Source organism: Bombina bombina, chromosome 1 (assembly GCF_027579735.1).
Source record: "Bombina bombina isolate aBomBom1 chromosome 1, aBomBom1.pri, whole genome shotgun sequence".
Classification (NCBI taxonomy): domain Eukaryota; kingdom Metazoa; phylum Chordata; class Amphibia; order Anura; family Bombinatoridae; genus Bombina; species Bombina bombina.
The window spans coordinates 1462866501-1462885041 of NC_069499.1; the positions used below are offsets into that span (position 1 = coordinate 1462866501).

General features: G+C 37.3%; 1 protein-coding gene across 1 annotated transcript in view; it reads left to right on the forward strand.

The window, feature by feature from the left end:
* CARD14 (caspase recruitment domain family member 14) overlaps positions 1 to 18541 on the forward strand; it is a 170691-nt gene that overhangs the window by 42871 nt on the left and 109279 nt on the right. The window contains exons 6-10 of the mRNA XM_053706463.1: positions 12481 to 12639; positions 13243 to 13341; positions 13527 to 13631; positions 14498 to 14650; positions 14772 to 14903. Of these exons, the coding sequence (XP_053562438.1) occupies positions 12481 to 12639; positions 13243 to 13341; positions 13527 to 13631; positions 14498 to 14650; positions 14772 to 14903 (648 nt within the window). The remainder of the gene's footprint in view (positions 1 to 12480; positions 12640 to 13242; positions 13342 to 13526; positions 13632 to 14497; positions 14651 to 14771; positions 14904 to 18541) is intronic.

The window sequence follows — 18541 nt, forward strand, 5'->3', positions numbered from 1 at the left end:
GTCCCGCAAACAGTTTGCTGAAGACAAGCAAACTAAGGACATGGATTACTGGAACCATGTCCTGTGGTCCGATGAGACCAAGATAAACTTATTTGGTTCAAATGGTGTCAAGCGTGTGTGGCGGCAACCAGGTGAGGAGTACAAAGACAAGTGTGTCTTGCCTACCGTCAAGCATGGTGGTGGGAGTGTCATGGTCTGGGCCTGCATGAGTGCTGCTGGCACTGGGAAGCTACAGTTCACTGAGGGAACCATGAATGCCAACATGTACTGTGACATACTGAAGCAGAGCATTATCTCCTCCCTTCGGAGACTGGGCCGCAGGGCAGTATTCCAACATGATAACGACCCCAAGCACACATCCAAGATGACCACTGCCTTGCTAAAGAAGCTGAGGGTAAAGGTGATGGACTGGCCAAGCATGTCTCCAGACCTAAACCCTATGGAGCATCTGTGGGGCATCCTCAAACGGAAGGTCTGGGAGCGCAAGGTCTCTAACATCCTCTAGCTCCGTGATGTCGTCATGGAGGAGTGGAAGAGGACTCCAGTGGCAACCTGTGAAGCTCTGGTGAACTCCATGCCCAAGAGGGTTAAGGCAGTGCTAGAAATTAATGGTGGCTACATAAAATATTGACACTTTGGGCCCAATTTGGACATTTCCACTTAGGGGTGTACTCACTTTTGTTGCCAACGGTTTAGACATTAATGGCTGTGTGTTGAGTTATTTTGAGGGGACAGCAAATTTACACTGTTATACAGGCTGTACACTCACTTCTTTACATTGTAGCAAAGTGTCATTTCTTCAGTGTTGTCACATGAAAAGATATAATAAAATATTTACAAAACTGTGAGGGGTGTACTCCCTTTTGTGAGATACTGTATATGTATATATATATGTGTGTGTTTATATATCTATATTTATATCAATCAATCAATCTATCTATCTATCTATCTATATACATTGGTAGTGCTCTGTTGCATATACATATATATATATATATATATATATATATATATATATATATATATATATACATATGTGCGTATATATGTGTGTGTGTGTGTATATATATATATATATATATATGTGTGTGTGTGTATGTATATATATATATATATATATATATATATACAACAGTATGATACAAGGAAAAAATAATATGCGATTTAAAATATTGCCCTGAGATTATCTATATAGGCAGATATCAAACATTAATGCTAAACACTTGTATAGTGAACAAGGCAGCTTGAAAGTTCCCCAAGTGTGCTTTGGGTTTATATGCAATGCAAACTTACAAGATAGAACCTCAATCGTATGAGGTAAGTAATGAGCCCATCAGTAAATTCCTCTCAGGGATTTCCAACGATTTCCTTGGATGATGGTGAAACTTCAATTGATCAGCTCACTGGTTTCCCTCTGCTTACTGGGTGTAGGTGAAACTTCAGGGTGTCAGCACATTAATTTCCCTCTGCCTCTTTCAGTATGGTTCCTCTCAGTGTAAGGTGGTTGTTCCAACCGCATATGTGAGGGAAAGAAAAAGGCTCAAAATAGTGTGATATTGTTAAAGGAAAACTTAGTACTTTATTTTCACACATGCACTCCTGAAAATGCCTGCTTACATTTTATGTCCTCAAAGGTTATGAGGTATAAATATAGCAATTTAAACACACCCAAACGATGTATTCTAGATTCAATAAAAGTTCAATAAAACAGTTGCAAAGATGTCACAAGCAAGTTCAATCTTTGTAGTAAATGAAAGTCTTAGATAGGTATAGATACACCAGGGTATCTGGTAAAGGATCAGTCCGTACAGTTTATACTGTGTCTAACGCGTTTCAAAGGTTGTGCAATACTTCCTTCTTCTTCAGAGACTGATTTGGATATGCACGGGTGATCCTTTTATTTGAATGAAATCTCGCGGGGTTTTTTGTTGTTGAGATTCTAAGGTGGCTTCTCATTGGGCTAAATGCACACACCTCTCCTTATGTTTGTAAGAGCGGCCATCATTGGTCCATGCTTGAGGTGTGTGTTACAGCACAAGTCGGTATTAACCGAGCGCTGTCAACCACCAGTAATACTGACAATGGTATATCGCTGTAATAGTGCTCCAAAATATTGTCCAAATAGGATCTGCTAGAGGTTTATACAAAATTCATAAAACGGAACTTTATGCTTGGTAAACCTGTCATAATACAAACTTAGCTAAAACTGTCATGTTAAAAAATAATAAGGGATACATTTATGTGTATAAATTTTTTTGGGTAAAAAACAATATATATAAAAACAAGGGTTTAAAACAATCCAATTAGTAAGCGTTTGTTTACAAAAAGTTAAGCATTAATGATCTAGACCCAGAATATATTTAAAAGGATTCAGCGAGAATTATAGGACCAAAAACAAAGGACATGAAATAAATACAAAAATCCTTAACTTCAAATATCCTGATTTCATACACTAAATGTTTGTAAGGGTAATCTATATAATGCACTGCGAGAGTTTAAATTGGTAACAGCTATATTCTTCCTTGGTTTTTAGATATATGAGAGGTGAAATAACATATTATAGACCTCAAAATGGTTCCTTGAAGCATGGAATAAGGACTATTTTGTATTTGAAAGTATTCTAATTAGTACAATCTTTTTTTTAGAAATTATTATTTTTTGTGGATTATAAAACCTTATTTAAAAACCTCCTAAAATTAACTCTTATAAAAGCTCTTCTCAAAGATTCCCTTTAAGATTTTTTTCCTTTCTCAAAAGTTTCCTTTAAAAGGGGAGGGGAGGGGGATTGCGAGTAGAAAAGGATGGAGTTTCCCATATACTTATATTTTTTGTTGTGTGATATTTCCACATACCCTTTGCTTCATGTAATCTAGGCTTTTAAATGCCTATGTGTCATATTACTAGTAATATCATATAAATGAGCTCTCTCGTTTAATACCGAGTGATCTTATTATTGTCTTTACAGTCTGGTCCATTATCAGGTTTCTAGAAAAGCTGCAAGATCTATGTCTTTATTTAAGCCGTTTGGCGTCAATGTATTCATGGTGTGTATCCAAAATGTTTCTTTCTTACGTAGGGCAATGGTTATATTACCCCCACGTGTATGTATTTTGACATGCTCAATAATGGTGCCCTTCAGACATGAGGGATCTTGATTGTGGATATTTTTATAATGGAGAGATAGATTGTGTGATGTCTCTCCTGTGGTGATATTTGTCAGATGTTCTGATAGTCTTTTTTTTGTATGGTCTGGTCGTTCTCCCGATGTATTGTAAGTTACAGCTGCATTGCAGCATGTATACGACAAAGTCAGTTTTGCAATTGCATAAAGACTTAATGTCAAACTCTTTGCCAGTGTTGGTAGATTTAAAATTTTTTGTTGGTTTGTGTCCATTCATATGATGGATGCATGCCTCACAATTTTTTCGGTTGCATTGGAAGAAACCTATTGTTTGTTTCCCCAGCCAATTTGAATGGGTTGGATTGTTATTCTTTAACTGGCTTGGTGCCAAAACTGATTTTAGATTTTTATTTTTCTTATATATTACTTTAGGATTTTCTTCCGTTATGTCTTTCAAAAAAACATCCTTTTTTAAAATGTGCCAGTGTTTGTTTAAAATTTTGTTTATTTCTTGGGCACCTTCATTATATGTGGTGACTAAACTGCATGTTGAGTAATTACCTCTTTTCTTACGGATGGATTCTTTTAACAAGTCATTTCTTGAAATTTTTCTAGTTTTATTATCTGCATTTTTTAGTGTATTGTAATCATATCCCATTTTCAAAAATGCAATGCAAATGCAATGCAGCTGTAACTTACAATACATCGGGAGAACGACCAGACCATACAAAAAAAGACTATCAGAACATCTGACAAATATCACCACAGGAGAGACATCACACAATCTATCTCTCCATTATAAAAATATCCACAATCAAGATCCCTCATGTCTGAAGGGCACCATTATTGAGCATGTCAAAATACATACACGTGGGGGTAATATAACCATTGCCCTACGTAAGAAAGAAACATTTTGGATACACACCATGAATACATTGACGCCAAACGGCTTAAATAAAGACATAGATCTTGCAGCTTTTCTAGAAACCTGATAATGGACCAGACTGTAAAGACAATAATAAGATCACTCGGTATTAAACGAGAGAGCTCATTTATATGATATTACTAGTAATATGACACATAGGCATTTAAAAGCCTAGATTACATGAAGCAAAGGGTATGTGGAAATATCACACAACAAAAAATATAAGTATATGGGAAACTCCATCCTTTTCTACTCGCAATCCCCCTCCCCTCCCCTTTTAAAGGAAACTTTTGAGAAAGGAAAAAAATCTTAAAGGGAATCTTTGAGAAGAGCTTTTATAAGAGTTAATTTTAGGAGGTTTTTAAATAAGGTTTCTTTCATGTAATTAGCAAGAGTCCATGAGCTAGTGACGTATGGGATATACATTCCTACCAGGAGGGGCAAAGTTTCCCAAACCTTAAAATGCCTATAAATACACCCCTCACCACACCCACAATTCAGTTTTACAAACTTTGCCTCCGATGGAGGTGGTGAAGTAAGTTTGTGCTAGATTCTACGTTGATATGCGCTCCGCAGCAAGTTGGAGCCCGGTTTTCCTCTCAGCGTGCAGTGAATGTCAGAGGGATGTGAGGAGAGTATTGCCTATTTGAATGCAGTGATCTCCTTCTAAGGGGTCTATTTCATAGGTTCTCTGTTATCGGTCGTAGAGATTCATCTCTTACCTCCCTTTTCAGATCGACGATATACTCTTATATATACCATTACCTCTACTGATTCTCGTTTCAGTACTGGTTTGGCTATCTGCTATATGTAGATGAGTGTCCTGGGGTAAGTAAGTCTTATTTTCTGTGACACTCCTAGCTATGGTTGGGCACTTTGTTTATAAAGTTCTAAATATATGTATTCAAACATTTATTTGCCTTGACTCAGAATGTTCAACTTTCCTTATTTTTCAGACAGTCAGTTTCATATTTGGGATAATGCATTTTAATTTAACATTTTTTACCTTAAAATTTGACTTTTTCCCTGTGGGCTGTTAGGCTCGCGGGGGCTGAAAATGCTTCATTTTATTGCGTCATTCTTGGCGCGGACTTTTTTGGCGCAAAAATTCTATTTCCGTTTCCGGCGTCATACGTGTCGCCGGAAGTTGCGTCATTCTTTGACGTTATTTTGCGCCAAAGATGTCGGCGTTCCGGATGTGGCGTCATTTTTGGCGCCAAAAAGCATTTAGGCGCCAAATAATGTGGGCGTCTTATTTGGCGCGAAAAAATATGGGCGTCACTTTTGTCTCCACATTATTTAAGTCTCATTTTTTATTGCTTCTGGTTGCTAGAAGCTTGTTCTTTGGCATTTTTTCCCATTCCTGAAACTGTCATTTAAGGAATTTGATCAATTTTGCTTTATATGTTGTTTTTTTCTTTTACATATTGCAAGATGTTCCACGTTGCAACTGAGTCAGAAGTTACTTCAGGAAAGTCACTGCACAGTGCTGGAGCTACCAAGCTAAGTGTATCTGCTATAAACTTTTGGTATCTGTTTCTCCAGCTGTTATTTGTATTGCATGTCATGTCAAACTTATTAATGCAGATAAAATTTCCTTTAGTACTGTTACATTACCTGTTGCTGTTCCGTCAACATCTAATTTTCAGAGTGTTCCTGATAACATAAGAGATTTTATTTTTTAAATCCATTAAGAAGGCTATGTCTGTTATTTCTCCTTCTAGTATACATAAAAGTCTTTTAAAACTTCTCTTTTTTCAGATGAATTTTTAAATGAACATCATCATTCTGATACTGATAATGGTTCTTCTGGTTCAGAGGTTTCTGTCTCAGAGGTTGATGCTGATAAATCTTTGTATTTGTTCAAGATGGAATTTATTCGTTCTTTACTTAAAGAAGTGTTATTTGCATTAGAAATAGAGGATTCTGGTCCTCTTGATTCTAAATGTAAACGTTTAAATAAGGTTTTTAAATCTCCTGTAGTTATTCCAGAAGTGTTTTATCTCCCTGATGCTATTTCTGAAGTAATTTCCAGGGGATGGAATAATTTGGGTAATTTATTTACTCCTTCTAGACGTTTAAGCAAATTATATCCTGTGCCATCTGACAGATTAGAGTTTTTTGAGACAAAAATCCCTAAGGTTATGGGGCTATCTCTACTCCTGATAATGTACTACTATTCCTACGGCAGATAGTACTTCATTTAAGGATCCTTTAGATAGGAAAATTGAATCCTTTCTAAGAAAAGCTTACTTATGTTCAGGTAATCTTCTTAGACCTGCTATATTTTTAGCGGATGTTGCTGCAGCTTCAACTTTTTGATTAGAAGCTTTAGAGCAACAAGTAACAGATCATAATTTTATAGCATTATTATTATTCTATAACATGCTAATAATTTTATTGGTGATACCATCTTTTGATATCATTAGAGTTGATGTCAGGTATATGTCTCTAGCTATTTTAGCTAGAGAAGCTTTATGGATTAAACTTGGAATGCTGACATGTCTTCTAAGTCATCTTTGCTTTCCCTTTCTTTCCAGGGTAAATAATCATTTTAGTTCCTTTCCTTACAAAGAACAAAAGCCTGATCCTTCATCCTCAGGAGCGGTATCAGTTTGGAAACTATTTCCAGTTTGGAATATATCCAAGCCTTATAGAAACCTATAGCCAGCTCCTAAGTACCTATGAAGGTGCGGCCCTTATTCCAGCTCAGCTGGTATGGGGCAGATTACGTTTTCTTCAAAGAAATTTGGATCAATTCCGTTCTTAATCTCTGGTTTCAGAAACATTGTTTCAGAAAGGTACAGAATTGGCTTCAAGTTAAGGCCTCCTGCTAAGAGATTCTTTTCTTTCCCGTGTCCCAGTTAACACAGCAAAGGCTCAGCATTTCTGTAATGTGTTTCAGATCTAGAGTTGGCTGGAGTATTTATGCCAGTTCCAGTTCTGGAACAGGGGCTGGGGTTTTATTTTATCTCTTCATTTGTACCAAAGAAGGTCAATTCCTTCAGACCAGTTCCGGATCTGTCATTATTGAATCGTTATGTTAGGATACCAACATTCAAGATGGTTACTGTAGGACTATCCTGCCTTTTGTTTAGCAAGGGCATTATATGTCTACAATAGATTTACAGGATGTGTATCTGCATATTCCGATTCATCCAGATCACTTTTAGTGTCTGAGATTCTCTTTTTAGACAAGCATTACCAGTTTGGTGGCTCTACCGTTTGGTCTAGCCTCAGTTCCAAGAATTTTTTTCAAAGGTTCTCGGTGCCCCTTTTTTCTGTAATCAGAGAATAGGGTTTTGGTATTTCCTTATTTGGACGATATCTTGGTACTTGCTCAGTCTTCTCATTTTCGAAGAATCTCATACGAATCGACTTGTGTTGTTTCTTCAATTTCATGGTTGGAGGATCAATTTACCATTCAGTTCATTGATTCCTCAGACAAGGGTAACCTTTTTAGGTTTTTGTACATAAATTCAGTGTCTATGACTCTGTCCTTGTCAGACAAGAGAAGTTTAACATTGATATCAGCTTGTCAAAACCTTCAGTCACAATCATTCCCTTTGGTAGCCTTATGCATGGAAATGTTGGGTCTTAGGACTGCCGCATCAGATGCGATCTCCTTTGCTCGTTTTCACATGCGACCTCTTCAGCTCTGTATGCTGACCCAATGGTGCAGGGATTACTCAAAGATATCTCAATTAATATCTTTAAACCGATTTTACAACACTCTCTGACATGGTGGACAGATCACCATCGTTTAGTTCAGGGGGCTTCTTTGTTCTTCCGACCTGGACTATAATCTCAACAGATGCAAGTCTTACAGGTTGGGGAGCTTTGTGGGGGTATCTGACGGCACAAGGGGTTTGGGAATCTCAGGAGGTGAGATTTCCGATCAATATTTTGGAACTCCGTGCAATTTTCAGAGCTCTTCAGTCTTGGCCTCTTCTCAAGAGAGAGTTGTTCATTTGTTTTCAGATAGACAATGTCACAACTGTGGCATACATCAATCATCAAGGAGGGACTCACAGTCCTCTGGCTATGAAAGAAGTATCTCAAATTTTGGTTTGGGTGGAATCCAGCTCCTGTCTAATCTCTGTGGTTCATATCCCAGGTATGGACAATTGGAAAGCGGATTATCTCAGTCGCCAAACGTTGCATCCGGGTGAATGGTCTCTTCACCCAGAGGTATTTCTTCAGATTGTTCTAATGTGGGAACTTCCAGAAATAGATCTGATGACTTCTCATCTAAACAAGAAACTTCCCAGGTATCTGTCCAGATCCCGGGATCCTCAGGCGGAGGCAGTGGATGCATTATCACTTCCTTGGAAGTATCATCCTGCCTATATCTTTCCGCCTCTAGTTCTTTTTCCAAGAGTAATCTCCAAGATTCTGAAGGAATGCTCGTTTGTTCTGCTGGTAGCTCCGGCATGGCCTCACAGGTTTTGGTATGCGGATCTTGTCCGGATGGCCTCTTGCCAACCGTGGACTCTTCCGTTAAGACCAGACCTTTTGTCTCAAGGTCCTTTTTTCCATCAGGATCTGAAATCCTTAAATTTAAAGGTATGGAGATTGAACGCTTGATTCTTGGTCAAAGAGGTTTCTCTGACTCTGTGATTAATACTATGTTACAGGCTCGTAAATCTGTATCCAGAGAGATATATTATAGAGTCTGGAAGACTTATATTTCTTGGTGTCTTTCTCATCATTTTTCTTGGCATTCTTTTAGAATACCGAGAATATTACAGTTTCTTCAGGATGGTTTAGATAAGGGTTTGTCCGCAAGTTCCTTGAAAGGTCAAATCTCTGCTCTTTCTGTTCTTTTTCACAGACAGATTGCTATTCTTCCTGATATTCATTGTTTTGTACAATCTTTGGTTCGTATAAAGCCTGTCATTAAGTCAATTTCTCCTCCTTGGAGTTTGAATTTGGTTCTGGGGGCTCTTCAAGCTCCTCCATTTGAACCTATGCATTCATTGGATATTAAATTACTTTCTTGGAAAGTTTTGTTCCTTTTGGCCATCTCTTCTGCCAGAAGAGTTTCTGAATTATCTGCTCTTTCTTGTGAGTCTCCTTTTCTGATTTTTCATCAGGATAAGGCGGTGTTGCGAACTTCTTTTGAATTTTTACCTAAGTTGTGAATTCCAACAACATTAGTGGAGACATTGTGGTTCCTTCATTATGTCTTAATCCTAAGAATTCTAAGGAGAAATCGTTGCATTCTTTGGATGTTATTAGAGCTTTGAAATATTATGTTGAAGCTACTAAGTCTTTCCGAAAGACTTCAAGTTTATTTGTTATCTTTTCCGGTTTTTGAAAGGCCAGAAAACTTCTGCCATTTCTTTGGCATCTTGGTTGAAATCTTTAATTCATCTTGCCTATGTTGAGTCGGGTAAGACTCCGCCTCATAGGATTACAGCTCATTCTACTAGGTCAGTTTCTACTTCCTGGGCGTTTAGGAATGAAGCTTCGGTTGATCAGATTTGCAAAAGCGGCAACTTGGTCCTCTTTGCATACTTTTACCAAATTCTACCATTTTGTTGTATTTTCTTCTTCTGAAGCAGTTTTTGGTAGAAAAGTACTTCAGGCAGCGTTTTCAGTTTGAATCTTCTGCTTATGTTTTTTCATTAAACTTTATTTTGGGTGTGGATTATTTTCAGCAGGAATTGGCTGTCTTTATTTTATCCCTCCCTCTCTAGTGACTCTTGTGTGGAAAGATCCACATCTTGGGTAGTCATTATCCCATACGTCACTAGCTCATGGACTCTTGCTAATTACATGAAAGAAAACATAATTTATGTAAGAACTTACCTGATAAATTCATTTCTTTCATATTAGCAAGAGTCCATGAGGCCCGCCCTTTTTTTGTGGTGGTTATGATTTTTTTGTATAAAGCACAATTATTCCAATTCCTTATTTTATATGCTTTCGCACTTTTTTCTTATCACCCCACTTCTTGGCTATTCGTTAAACTGAATTGTGGGTGTGGTGAGGGGTGTATTTATAGGCATTTTAAGGTTTGGGAAACTTTGCCCCTCCTGGTAGGAATGTATATCCCATACGTCACTAGCTCATGGACTCTTGCTAATATGAAAGAAATGAATTTATCAGGTAAGTTCTTACATAAATTATGTTTTTATAATCCACAAAAAATAATAATTTCTAAAAAAAAGATTGTACTAATTAGAATACTTTCAAATACAAAATAGTCCTTATTCCATGCTTCAAGGAACCATTTTGAGGTCTATAATATGTTATTTCACCTCTCATATATCTAAAAACCAAGGAAGAATATAGCTGTTACCAATTTAAACTCTCGCAGTGCATTATATAGATTACCCTTACAAACATTTAGTGTATGAAATCAGGATATTTGAAGTTAAGGATTTTTGTATTTATTTCATGTCCTTTGTTTTTGGTCCTATAATTCTCGCTGAATCCTTTTAAATATATTCTGGGTCTAGATCATTAATGCTTAACTTTTTGTAAACAAACGCTTACTAATTGGATTGTTTTAAACCCTTGTTTTTATATATATTGTTTTTTACCCAAAAAAATTTATACACATAAATGTATCCCTTATTATTTTTTAACATGACAGTTTTAGCTAAGTTTGTATTATGACAGGTTTACCAAGCATAAAGTTCCGTTTTATGAATTTTGTATAAACCTCTAGCAGATCCTATTTGGACAATATTTTGGAGCACTATTACAGCGATATACCATTGTCAGTATTACTGGTGGTTGACAGCGCTCGGTTAATACCGACTTGTGCTGTAACACACACCTCAAGCATGGACCAATGATGGCCGCTCTTACAAACATAAGGAGAGGTGTGTGCATTTAGCCCAATGAGAAGCCACCTTAGAATCTCAACAACAAAAAACCCCGCGAGATTTCATTCAAATAAAAGGATCACCCGTGCATATCCAAATCAGTCTCTGAAGAAGAAGGAAGTATTGCACAACCTTTGAAACGCGTTAGACACAGTATAAACTGTACGGACTGATCCTTTACCAGATACCCTGGTGTATCTATACCTATCTAAGACTTTCATTTACTACAAAGATTGAACTTGCTTGTGACATCTTTGCAACTGTTTTATTGAACTTTTATTGAATCTAGAATACATCGTTTGGGTGTGTTTAAATTGCTATATTTATACCTCATAACCTTTGAGGACATAAAATGTAAGCAGGCATTTTTAGGAGTGCATGTGTGAAAATAAAGTACTAAGTTTTCCTTTAACAATATCACACTATTTTGAGCCTTTTTCTTTCCCTCACATATGCGGTTGGAACAACCACCTTACACTGAGAGGAACCATACTGAAAGAGGCCGTGGGAAATTAATGTGCTGACACCCTGAAGTTTCACCTACACCCAGTAAGCAGAGGGAAACCAGTGAGCTGATCAATTGAAGTTTCACCATCATCCAAGGAAATCGTTGGAAATCCCTGAGAGGAATTTACTGATGGGCTCATTACTTACCTCATACGATTGAGGTTCTATCTTGTAAGTTTGCATTGCATATAAACCCAAAGCACACTTGGGGAACTTTCAAGCTGCCTTGTTCACTATACAAGTGTTTAGCATTAATGTTTGATATCTGCCTATATAAATAATCTCAGGGCAATATTTTAAATCGCATATTATTTTTTCCTTGTATCATACTGTTGCTTATTATATCTTTACACAACCAGCGCTACCAAATCCCTTTATATGTCCTCTTGTCTATCTATATTCTGTGGCGAGCGAGTGCTGTGTAAGCCAGGGATTTCATCCTTGCCTTATTTCAGCTCCCTCTCTCCTTAAAGGGATAGCTGCTTCAGGGTTGTTTTTTTTGCTCTTAAAGGGTTTTTCTGCCATCTAGTATATATATATAAAAACTAGTTTATATTTATTTTTTACCCATCCTTCTACCTTATTCGCTTTCAGTCTTATATATATATATACGTATATATATATATATATATATATATATATATATATATACAGGGGTGGAACAACATCACTAGTTTACTAGTCAGGGGTGAAAAACTACTACCCTAGAGAGAAAAAGGTACTAGTCCACTCAATGTTAAAATAGGAAGTCCAATTACTTACTTGTCTGCTACAATTTCTTACTTGTACAGGACTAGTGGACTAGTGTAAATTTCAAAACATATAAATGCTGTACAGTATAATGATGATCTATGCACAAGTAATGACCACTAGTGATGTCCACATATTCACACACCTTTGTATAGACTGGTTGCTATGTGACCCAATATTTGGGCCCTGGTGCCACTGTACCTGCTGCCGATGGTAGTTCCGCCCCTGGACAAAACAATGGAAGATTTTTTTTTAACAGACAGTGTCTAGTGGGTTGGGTGTTTTTTTCTTCCTTAGAGCAGACATAAAAATCCTTGACCTTCTATCTCCTTCCCCAGTACTATGCTGTGATTGAGGAGCTCAACAGGGTTCGTATAGATCTCCAAGCGGCTCAGGGCTGGACCACCCGAGCTCAGTGTGAAGAAGAGCTGCAGATGCTACGGAAGGAAAACAGGAACCTGAGAGACAGTATAGAGCAAAATGGACAGAGTAAGCTGGTGAGTAGTCATTATGCCTTGTGATCTATTGTACCTGTGGTAGCATCAAGTTGTGTGTATATGTTATCATAAATGATTAGGAGTTAAAAAAAAGATAACCATAAAGCTAAATTACAAGGATAAGGGGGTACTAGTGGGGTATCCTTTCTTCTTCTACCTATTCATATCTCTTGTTTTTACTTTCTCCTGTTTTCTCTACATCATTTTACATAAAACATTGAACCTTTAAAAAAAATTGGCACTATCTAGCACATTCAGGACACACAGTACTGAATTAGAATTCACAGCATCCCTCAGCACCCCCCCCCCCTAGAACCTCCAATGGTTTAGGCACAGCTCTTTGCACTAGTATTGGAAAATTGATCTCATTGTTCTGACTCCAATTCCCTTCTTTTATTTTTTTTCTTTGCACTTCCCAAGCTCAGTGATGCTCCATCTCTTTTGACTTAATCGAACTTATATCTTTGTGCCCCTACTTCTCTTGTTTGAGTTGCTTCTGTTTCTGGGATTTCCGTTACTTTGGCTTTGGTTCTTAGCTATGTACTTCCATTTAATGTCCTTTTCTGACTAAATGATGCCCTGTGTAATTTTTGTCCACTGCAGGAGACTTTGGATTTGAATGTGCAAAGCACTCAGGAACTCTTGGCTCAGCTAAGCTCTGCCAGAGAGCAAATTAAAGAGGCTGAAACCTTAGAGAAGCTGGTAAGTATTGCTCTTATTCAGAAAGCACTAGACACATGTAGGGGATGGTTAGACACTGATATTCCTGCTCATTGTTGATAATTACTACATAATATAATTCAAAGCAAAAGACAGCTGTTCTCTTCATGAGGGTGAATATAGTTTTATTATATCAGACCAAACTATCTGTGCTGCTGTATTTCCAGTGGCAGGAGGAGAAACGGAACATGCTGCAGGAATCTGAAATCCTAAGGAAGAAGACAGACGCGTTTCACAGTCAGGTGTCTGAGCTTCAGAGCGAACGTGACCAGGTACATTACGTGCTATTGGTGTGGTACAATAGGTTTAGCATGAAATTCATGTATTCAGAGGGCGCATAAAGTACCAGTTGGCTGGTATTACTGGCCATTCATGAATATTTAGTGTCATGTAATAATAGAAGGGCTTATGGGAGTAAAATCAATCTAAATACACTATATCAGATACATTTCAATGCAATGTTAGCAAAGCATTAGAGGGCACACAAAGTACAATGAGCAGGGTAAAAAACTATATATTGGATGTGGGTCAGTGTTCTTTCAGGGTACAGTTACAGTGGGTAGAGCCGAGACAATTAATATCCTGACATGTAGTTTACTGTTAAGCAACAGAGAGAGCAATACAAGAAAATGACATACATTGGACAGAGCACATTTTAATGTTATTTTACAGCATTGGAGTCATTATTACTCTCTCTTTTCCAAGCTGAATGTTTTAGGAATTGGAAGGGGCACAGAAAGCAAGGCATGAAAACTTATTGCCACAAAAGTGGCAAGTGGCAAGTGGCACTCTGCCATCTCAGGGAACAGAGTAGGAGTCCCTCTTTATAAATTAATTGCATGAAGTTGACAAGTGTCTCTGTAGGACCCAAATTTGGGAAGTCCTTCAACAATGTCAGTGCACAGAAGTGTGGGGTAACTTCTCCAACATCAGGGCACAGTAGTCAGAGCTGAAACATGGTACAAAATATGTTCAATGCATATTTAATCAGGCAGGAGCATAGTCATGACTTTTGGAATGCTAATTGTTATGCTTGTACTTGTGTAAAGCAGTCTGCACTTGTTTTTGACTAAGTACAGTGCTTCCTATATTTCTGAGATATCCATTCATATCTGTTATATGTGCTTTGTTTGTGCAGGCATACCGGGCCAGGGACGTAGTCCAGGCAGAGATTTCCCAGGTTCTGGCAAAGAAAGATTCACTTAGACAGCAGATCATAGACCTGACTGACACAAACTCCAATCTCTGGCAGCAAATTCGAAGTCTAGAGATACAACTCCAAACTCATGAGGTCAGAGGCCCATCCTATGGGGCAGACACTACAAACACCCAGACAAATCACCCACATAATATTATGTCCTGTGACAATCTAATTATTCACTCAATTATACTCTTTTTTTTATCTGGAGCAGATAAGAGGAGATTGCCAGGATCCATCAAGGCAGAGACAGATTGATCTACATGCCAAGCACAACAGACTAGTTAGGATGCATGCACTTTTACCATTGGACGATGGAGACAAGGGTTACAGGCGCACCTTTGATGTATGTTATCACTTATTCCTAGTACTTTAATAATGTTAATAGTTGTAATCTAATAAAATTCTCACCTAACATCCTCCCAGATAACCAGTTGGTCTTCCAGTATTTTAAAGGGACATGAAACCCCCCAAAAATATTTCATGATTCAGATAGAGAATACAATTTTAAATAACTTAGAAATAAAGTTGCATGCTCTATCTGAATAATGAAAGAAAAAAATTGGGTTTCATATCCCTTTAAGATGGTACTGAAATCCCTGACTGGTACAAAGAGGTCAAATCATTGTTCTCATTAGCAGCTGAGAGGGGTAAAATTCCTGTATTAGGTATACCGCTGGAACAAAGGGGTTAAATAACTCTTGTATGGTTTTAGGGGCTAAATTTGCAGGTGCGTTACTAGCACAGAGAGTGCTAGTAACACACCTGTTAAATCCTTGCTCTGACCTGGAAGTCAAGGGATGCCAGATGGGGATTTTACTTTGCTTAGTGCCAGAACTGCCTTAATACTAGGGGCTCGTTTCCATTGAGTCGTTAAAAATGGAGCAGTAAGTTACCGAAGTTGCCGGCAGCTAAAAGTAATTTATGACACTTTTTTAGTACCAGGTTTGCATTAAAATATTTAACGCATGCAGTCGCCCTTTTCGTGTAGGTGTAAGTTAGCGTTGTGTTAACGCTTACGCCCGATGCCGGATTTCTTGACAATTAATTGGTTACTATAGTACACTTACACTACACTTGATCACATATACCGCGCCGCACTTGTATTCTATGTATATTTTACCCATCGCTCACTGTTATGATAAAAACAAACACCTAACGAATGTGCAATATCTACCTCTCAACCACAATCCCCCCACTGAAATAACTAATAAATGCATTAACCCCTAATCCGCCAACCCCCATATCGCAAAGTATCTATTGAAGTTATTAACCTCTAAACCGCCATTCCCCACATCGAAACTAACAATAAAATGTATTAACCTCTAAACCGCCATCCCCCCACAACGCAATTTACCTATTTAAACTATTAACCCCTAATCTGCCATCCCCCACAACGCAATCTACCTATTTAAACTATTAACCCCCTAAACTGCCATCCCCCCACAACGCAATCTACCTATTTAAACTATTAACCCCTAAACCGCCATCCTCTACAACGCAAAGTATTAATCTAATCACTAAGCCCCCTAATCTAACACCTCCTATGTTAACCGCCATTACATAAAATAAAAAAAGACTATTAAACTAATAAATTAATTAAAATACCAAAATTAAAAATCCTAATCCAAAATTAAAATAAAATAATCCTAACATTACATTAAAAAAAAAACTACGATTTAATTTAAATACAAAATCTAAGATTACATAAAATAAAAAAAAATCTAAAATCATTTTTTTGGGGGATGTTTTTTTTTAGATTAGAATTTTTTTTAATGGGCAGCAAAAGAGATGATTGCCCATTTAAGGGCAATGCCCATACAAATGCCCCTTTAGGGGCAATAGGTAGATTAGATTTTAATAGTTAGGTCTTTTTTATTTTGGGTGGTTGCGTTGGTGGGGTGGTTTACTGTTAGGGGTTCATTTGTATTTATTTTCAGGTAAAAGAGCTGATCTCTTCAGGGCAATGCCCTACAAAAGGCCCTTTTAAGGGCTATTGGTAGTTTAGTCTTAGATTAGGGAGGGTTATTTTGGGGTGGCTTTTTTGTTTTTATATGGGTATTAGATTAGGTTTATTTTTTTATTTTGGATAATTTCTTTAATTTCTTTAACTTAGATTTTTTTATTTTTTGTAATTTTTTATTTTATATAATTTTATATTCAATTTAATTGAAGGTTTTATTTTTTATGTAATGTAAGGATTTTTAATTTTAGATTAGGATTTAAAATTTTGGTATTTTAATTAGTTTATTAGGTTAATAGTCTTTATTTTATGTAATGGGATTAACTTGGGGGGTTGTTAGGTTAGGGGGCTTAGCGATTAGATTAATATTTTGTGTTGTTGGGGGTTGGCGGTTTAGGGGTTAATAGTTTCAATTTGTACTTTGCAATGTGGGGGTGGCTGTTTAGTGGTTAATACATTTAATTGTTAGTTGCGATGTGGGGGGATGGTGGTTTAGTGGTTAATACATTTCATTGCTATTTACGATGTGGGGGGATGGCGGTTTAGTGGTTAATAAAAAAAAATGTTAGTTGCGATGTGGGGGGATGGTGGTTTAGAGGTTAATACATTTTATTGTTAGCTGCGATGTGGGGGATAGCGGTCTAGGGGTTAATAGTGTAATTAGATACTTTGTGTTGTGGGTGAGTAGCGGGTTAGGGGTTAGTACATTTTATTATTAGTTGCGATATGTGGGATAGCGGTTTAGAGGTTAATACATTTATTATTTGTTGTGATGTGGGGGGATGACAGAGGGGTTTTGACTTGTCAGGTTTATTTTTGGGAGACAGGGTTAGATTTCAATGGGAAATAGGTCTCAAAAAGCAAATTTTTCCTATTTTACACCTAGTTGAGCTGGGTGTAATTTTTCTAAATGTATCGGCAGCCTCCGACACCTGGTGTTATTTATAGATTGGCGGCTTCTGCTACTTTCTATGGGATATGAAAATGTTTTCGGCAGCCAGAGTCCGGTTGCCAAAATTGAGGTATAACGGGCCGTTGGAAGCAGTCGGTGAACAATATTGCTTCCGACAGCATATTTATCGTTTTGCGAGCGCACGCAAACCTAATTACAGCTCAATGGAAACGAGCCCTAGGTTGGGCAAAATTTTGGGATCCGGTATTTGTTTGCAAAACGAATGCTAAATAAATAAAATATATGGCTGCAGGCGGCAATATTCATTTTGTTTCGGCGCTGGATATATCAGTGTGGAAGTGCAACACACAAAGATCTGGATATGCACAGGTCTCTGTGTGTTATTCTTTCGCACTAATAAATCCGGCACCAAAATTGAACAAATGCTGCAGCCTGCAGCCGTATTCGACATTCGTTTAGCAAATAAATGCTGAATCTCAAAATTTTGTCCATGCCTACCAAGACCTAGAGCAGTTGTAACGGTGGAACTTCTATATATAGATAGATAGATAGATAGATATATTAAACACCCCTTTTCTATAAATTTATGTATCTCCTTCTCCTTTTGCTACTGACCCCATGCATCCTCCTAGGTCACACTCCTAAACTACAAACTTCTCTTTTTTTGCTATCTACCTATTGCTAATTTATTTAAGAAAAAAAGTAATTTGTATCTAATTGTCTGCCTGGTGTTTCATTTTTGTTGTTGTTGATAGATTAGATTGCAGGTGAAAACCTTAAAGGGACAGTCAACACCAGAATTTTTGTTGTTTAAAAAGATAGCTAATCCCTTTATTACCCATTCCCCAGTTTTTTGCAAAACCAACACTGTTATATTAATACACATTTTACTTCTGTGACTAACTTGTATCTAACCATCTTCTGACCGCCCCTAATCACATGACTTTTAGTTATTTTGCATATAGTTGCATTTTAGCCAATTAGTGCAGTGTCTGCCACTAGCCACGGGCGTGATCACAATGCTATCTATATGGCCTACATGAGCTTGCTCTCCCCTGCTGTGAAAAGTAAATAAAATAGAGGCGGCCTTCAAGGGCTTAGAAATTAT